The sequence below is a fragment of the Rosa rugosa genome, chromosome 4 (genome assembly GCF_958449725.1).
Source record: "Rosa rugosa chromosome 4, drRosRugo1.1, whole genome shotgun sequence".
Lineage (NCBI taxonomy): Eukaryota > Viridiplantae > Streptophyta > Magnoliopsida > Rosales > Rosaceae > Rosa > Rosa rugosa.
Genome location: NC_084823.1, coordinates 11,212,239 through 11,218,413, shown reverse-complemented (window position 1 = coordinate 11,218,413; position 6,175 = coordinate 11,212,239). Strand labels below are relative to the sequence as shown.

General features: G+C 37.8%; 1 protein-coding gene across 5 annotated transcripts; it reads left to right on the top strand.

Annotated features, from left to right (window-relative positions):
- The first annotated feature begins 33 nt into the window (after positions 1 to 33).
- Positions 34 to 5,551, top strand: LOC133706787 (protein DEHYDRATION-INDUCED 19-like). 5 transcript variants are annotated; one of them, XM_062132329.1, is made up of 7 exons: positions 34 to 669; positions 771 to 824; positions 2,484 to 2,561; positions 2,682 to 2,965; positions 3,214 to 3,627; positions 4,165 to 4,359; positions 5,193 to 5,551. In XM_062132329.1, exons 1-5 carry the CDS (start codon positions 568 to 570, stop codon positions 3,329 to 3,331), a joined length of 636 nt encoding a protein of 211 aa, XP_061988313.1. In that variant the 5' UTR covers positions 34 to 567; the 3' UTR covers positions 3,332 to 3,627; positions 4,165 to 4,359; positions 5,193 to 5,551. The 5 variants fall into 5 exon arrangements, 1 of the variants encoding a protein (XP_061988313.1); XR_009844719.1 differs by lacking the exons at positions 34 to 669; positions 771 to 824; positions 2,484 to 2,561 and adding an exon at positions 4,719 to 5,003 and having other exon boundaries at positions 3,206 to 3,627; XR_009844721.1 differs by lacking the exons at positions 34 to 669; positions 771 to 824; positions 2,484 to 2,561 and adding exons at positions 4,719 to 4,786; positions 4,913 to 5,003 and having other exon boundaries at positions 2,682 to 3,627.
- Positions 5,552 to 6,175: the final 624 nt, after the last annotated feature.

Sequence of the window (6,175 nt, the reverse complement as noted above, 5' to 3'; positions counted from 1 at the left end):
CTAAAACTCAAAACTTTCATACTTAAAAAAAAAAATTGCGCCCGACCCCAAAACTGAAACACAAACCCTAAGTTCAGTCTTGACCTCCATTCTCAACCCAGACTCGAGCTCCTCCTCCTCCTCCTCCTCCTCACCATCACAATCCTCCCTCCTCCATTCTCAGGCGGAATCTGAAGTGCCGAGATCCCGACCTCGATCTAAAATTGAAGTAACAGCTCTGAATCCTGAGCCCGGCCTCGATCTGAGCTCCCTCTCCACCTTGCTCAACAGCTCGCTCTGGTCTTCTCCGCCCTCTGCTCCTCAACCCGTCGATTCAATTTCCGATCACGAAGACAACGGCTTACCAGAGGCTAGAATTTGGGGTCGCTAACGGTCGCCGTCAAACCCTTGCCATCCGATTTGGTCAAAAAGCTTCTCTTCCAGCACCTGAAGGGCGTCGACGACTGTAATGATAACAGCATACTCACCGAAACCTAGACCTAAGAATCTGCTGCTTGACCAGAAACAACAGAGCCTCAAGATTGGCGATGGGATCAGTCAGTCTTTCGCTTTCTTTTGCGAGTTTTTATGCCGTACATGGTCACTCTCTGTTACCAGGTGTTGGAGATTTTGCTTGGGTCCACAGATTACTCGACTTGGCGGACATTTGGACCCTCGGCTGCATCTTCGGTACTTTCAATTTCCATTCATACTTTCTTAATTCAGTTGAGATTTTAATGGTTCAATTAGTTGATTGAGTGTTTTGTGTATTCTGAAATTGAATATTGTAGCTGAGATGGTCATCGGGGATGTACTGTTTGTTGGAAGTACTAAGATTCTCCCAGGTAGGGCTTTGGGGATCTGGATAAAAACAATTTATTTACTGGGATCTGGATAAAAACATTCTTCATGGAACTTGTTCTTAACAAAACATTAGGAACTTGTTCTACAGAGAATTTAGACCCTTCTCTCAGAAAAAAGAAGAGAGATTTCTATCTCAGAGAGAGAGAGAGAGAGAGAGATTGGAGATCGTGTCAGATCAGGAACAGAAACCTGTAAGAGAAATCTCTAACATTCTTGGTGTTCTGTTCTGTGTTTGTTTTTGGGATTTCTGCAATGTTGGTTTAGTTTCCAGTGCAAAGCTTGGAGCTTTGAGGGTGTTTCTAATTTTTCTTTAATGGGTATATCTTTGTTCTGCTAATGGTGGCTATTAAACTACTATTAAAGAAGTTAAAATGGAGAACATAACTACTATTAAACTAGTAATGGTAGCTTATGGTTGCCTCTTCCTGACTTGATTTAGTGCAAGGGTTATAGATGCGTTGTCCTCCAAACTAACAGAGTCTGGGGAATTTGTTTTGATGTGTCAGTTAAATGGTCATGGTGGTTTATACTTTGTAGTTTTGCCCCTGCTTCTGTTTGTGAGTCCCAATTGAACTGGGTCATAGAAAATTTTGAGTGTTCTTGGTAATTATTAATGTGGATGTGTTCTTGTAACACTTGCTTAATGATTATCTGCATTGTATGTTCAATTCTTCATATGGTGATGAATTTGCTGATGATATGATTTTCCATGAGCTTGAGAATGGTGAGCAAGAACAATTTTAGTGACAGTTGGTTGGTTCATATCAATTTTAGTGACAGTTGGTTTGAGCTGAGAATAGATTAGATGGTTAATGCTCCTTTTCCATGGACTCCGTTTCATGATGAGATTGTTTTGTAAAAGAGGGTTAAAGTAGTCGGCTTTGGATGCTTTTATTCAATTTGGTCATTTAGTATGAGATGTGCACAAACCTTAAACTGGGGAATGCCTATTTGAAATTGCAGAATGGTTGAATCATTTGATTTGTCATTTATATGATGGTTGAATATGACTCTCCATCATGGTATCTTCTGTTTGTTATTGAATGCCTACAGCTCTCACCCCCTGTCCTTTATTTGAGGTCTGCCCGAACTATTATCTATCGTCAAGCAACTCAAATTGTTTTGGCAAGAAAAAAAAGTTCAATTGTGTTTTAATTTTAAGCGGAAATGCTAATAGTTTATGTTGCTTCATTTGATTGGTTTTATCGTTATGAAATTCTCCACACATGAGTTATATCCGCTTGCACTGAATATATGGAGGTCGGATGAGTTAGATATTCTATCACTTGATGCCTCACCATGGTTGGAAGTTAGAAGTTGGAACAATAATGGAGAACTTTTTAACTATTAAGGATTAACTTTAAGACTTAAAGTCACATTAAACTTCTTTTTGAGTTCTTAAGTAATGAAATGGTAGGTGAGTGTTAATTATCTGCTGTACTTCCACTCCTGAACTTGCAATGATGAAACTTTGTTGTAACAACGTACTAGTCTGCTTAATTTCCTTTAGTTACTTTGTAGTTTGCACCCATGTTTTCCTATTTCTGCAATAGATGAAGGCTAGGTGTAACAAATTTCTAAATTTTATTGATATTTGATGCAAAAAAGACTGAAGTTGTATTTACTTCCCTTCTTTGCAGGTTTGTCCGATTTGCTCAATTAAAGTTACACGGGACATGTTAAGTCATATTACACTGCAACATGGGCACTTGTTCAAGATATCCTTTAAACCTGAAGTTTAATAATGTTGAGATCTCACTCATTATTAAATGCCTGATAATATATAACCATGTACTGAGTTTGATTCATACATTTAGTTTCCCTTAACATAAGATCACTTGCAGAGACGTCGCAGGTTACGTAGGGTTGCTGTTCCTAATAGTCAAGCACTGTCTCTCCTTGGCCAGGATCTTCGTGAGGCTCATCTCCAGGTGCTTTTAGGGAGTGGGGGATATCGATCAGAGAATGCTAATGTCACTAATGCAGCTACTGATCCATTCCTGTCATCACTTATTTTGAATTTCCCTGCATCAGGAGCAGATGAAATTTCAAAATCTGTGGTAACAACTGCTGAGGACACTCCTGCAAAGAAGGTGGCGCCATCACATATTTGGAAATCAAGGTATTGTTTCGTGTTCATCAGAAACTGTGCTTGTCATTGACTTCTAAAGCCCTTCCAATAACTATTTAAATGTTAGAAAGTGATGCGTTGTATATCAACCTCACACAATCTGAATATTGATTTATTACCTAGTTTCCTCATTCCAACATATTGTGCCAAGTAATTAGTTCACTTACATGGTTCTCTCCATTCTTTCGAAAACTTGTTCTGCATGTTTCTGAATTCTTAATGCATGAAAAGTATGGTAGACAGCATATCGACCTTGGCTCTATAGACTGGAGTAGACACTGCCAAACTTTTGTTTGGATAGGTGAGGAGTTCAAACATCTTCAAGGTACAAGTGCTAATCCCCAAGGTGGTGCCTAGTCAATGCTTGAACAGTTTATTGACTATGGGTGCATCTTCAATACACTGCTCCAGTTTCTCAAGAACGCCAACCAGATCCCTGGGCTGACAAGTCGTTGCTTCATACTGCAACTCAAACTGGAGGTGGCACTAATTATCCTCTCACAGCTACACGGGAATCTTTGTTTCTCAGCCGTGAGTCGCAATTGGAATCACAACTCCCATCCTCTGGACTTTCCATTTATGGACAAGAGGCTTCTCTTTCTTCAATACATTCTTCAGGACTTGGCCGTCCTGGTGCTCCTATTGTTACTCAGGTTCGTCTTTCTTACTGTTTCATCCTTTTAGCTTATACTTCTTACGTTGCAGTAACAAAGCTCATTTATGTCTTGACTTGCACTATAACACACAACCACAGTCGACTTTATTCTCTTAGCTTTGGCTTTTCTAGTCCAAAAGGACTCGGTGTATTTGAGAACAAATGTCTTGATGTAGGGGATATTGTGAAACATTGTTGTCAATTGGAAACCTATAGTGCCAGAATGTGTCAGGCTGTGTTGCATATGCCAGTTTGTCTATATATACTCTGAATTTTTGTTGTTGTTCATGAAACAACTATTAGTGTGAATAGGGCTACACAAGCAATAAGAACCCTGTAATCTTGAGATTGATTCTGCTTCAGTCTTGTATTTTGTTGTTCTATGTATGAAATCTTGATAACAATAGATTCTCTGCTGCATTCTATAGGGAGATTACCCAAACAATGCAAATCCTCTGTCTTATGCCGAGGACATCATTGGGGTATTTTTCTGTTTTATGTTAACAGTATTTTCTCTGCTGCATTCTATAATCAGATTACGCAAACAATGCAAATTCCTCTGTCTTATGCTGAGGACATTATTGGGGTTGAAGGAAGGAGTATTGAATTTATTCGTCGTAGTAGTGGAGCCTTGTTAACTGTACAAGAGAGCAGGGGACTACCTGATGAAATTACAGTGGAAATAAAAGGCACCTCATCACAGGTTCAGGCGGCTCAACAACTGATTCAGGTATGCTTGCCAATGGAACAGAAAAAGCCCATCTATACTGAATAAATAAAGGAAAAGGAGGTTTCATTTGTTGTTCCTTTTTTTTTTTGGATGAAATATTATTAATTTCATATAATTGCTTGTTTTTGCATTTATATCACTACTATCAGTTGGGTTTATATTTTTCTATCAAATATCAGTATCACTGAATTTATATTTTTCTATCAAATATCAGTATCACTGAATTTATATTTTTCTGTCAAATATCAGTATCTGAGTTAAGTCTTTGACAAGTTTGAAACAACAAATTTTTTGAGTAATATCTTTAGTAAGAAAAGATTTGAGTTTAAACACACTATTCTTTTCTTCTATATTTTCAGGAAGTTATAGCAACCAGCAACAAGGATCAAATTCCAAGCAGCTATGGCAGGATGGATACCGGATTGAGGTCATCCTACTCTCAGTTAGATTCTATATCTTACCCTTCCTCTTCAGTATCCTCGCTACCTTAATTGGAGGGGTGAGGCATCATGCATCTTAATTGGAGTGGAAATTTTCAGTATTTTCTGTGCAGATTTAGAATGTTTGAGTATTATTGAGACTATCTTTGCAAGAAAAAGTTGATGGCTTTGACCACTAATGTGATGAGAAATGATAGTGATAAGGTAAAGTGGTCATGCTTTTTCTCACTTGGTATTCCGATGTGAATTATGTGTATTGAGATTCACTGCCTTTTTAGTACCTTTTAAGCTCAGTCATGTCGGTATTTCTTTTTGTTTAGTTTAGTAATACCAAAAATCACTGTCATTAGGTTTATGTTGCACTGTGAAACTGACTTTGTCATTCTCTTGCAGGGCCTTGGATTACAAGTTGTGAAATATTTGGCTGCCAAATATGAAGAGCTAGGGTGTGAAGTGAAATGGATGGGCAAGCCTGATAAGGTGATCTAGTCACATTGGTCTGGTTACCGCTGTTAACTTCACTTCATGTGAACCTTTAGCTTAATACATATTTCTCTTGCACTTGACTACCAAGATGAATTTTGAGCAAGGCTAGTTTTTGCTTTGAAGCAAAGTTTGGTGTTGAAATTTTGTAGATTGTTGCTCATATGTTTCTAGGCTAGCAGCCTTTGTAGGTCTTGTGGTTTTCTTTTGTGACATATGTTCAATCATGAATTTGGAAAGAAAATTAATGGAAAGCCCCAATTTTTGGATGATTATGAAATGCATTTCTTTTCCTAGCAACAGCTAGATGCAAACTTAGCTCATCACGCTTGTCAAAATGAAGTGAAGTATATAAAAGCATAACAAAACAGTAATGCCAAGGAAAACGAAGTCACTTGAGAGATTAGAAATCAGTATCAAAATGAAAATCGATGTCTTATGATTATTAATGTATCGAGTTGTGTCCGCAGAACCGATGTACTCAAAACCAGTGCACATCAATTTTACAAAACAAAAGCGATGTCTACAATGAAACAACACATCGGTTCTAGAAAAATCAAGCGATGTACATAAAACCATTGAACATCGTTTTGCTTAAATGAAAACGATGTGCTGTGTTAAATGAAACATCAGTCCTTAAAAAAAAACCGATGACGCCTAAAGATACAGACATCGGTCCTAAGAAAATAATGTGCCAAGCTACATGTAAAAATGCCCACAAACAAACAATACTCATGGCAACTGATGTCTACAAGTGTACTGGACATCGCTTCTGGAATAGAAATCGATGCAAATGTTCACGTAGGTGTTGTTTGACATATACTTTATTAAGCATAAAATGTGAAAATATGAAGAATTAGACATACCTAACATACAAAAATATGGTGATTATA

What these genes read in the sequence shown, in the direction of transcription:
- LOC133706787 (XM_062132329.1), top strand. Translation starts at nt 568, where the DNA reads ATGCCGTACATGGTCACTCTCTGTTACCAGGTGTTGGAGATTTTGCTT. An exon ending in GACCCTCGGCTGCATCTTCG is followed by an intron (nt 670 to 770) that starts GTACTTTCAATT and finishes TGAATATTGTAG; the next exon opens with CTGAGATGGTCATCGGGGAT. An exon ending in AAGTACTAAGATTCTCCCAG is followed by an intron (nt 825 to 2,483) that starts GTAGGGCTTTGG and finishes CCTTCTTTGCAG; the next exon opens with GTTTGTCCGATTTGCTCAAT.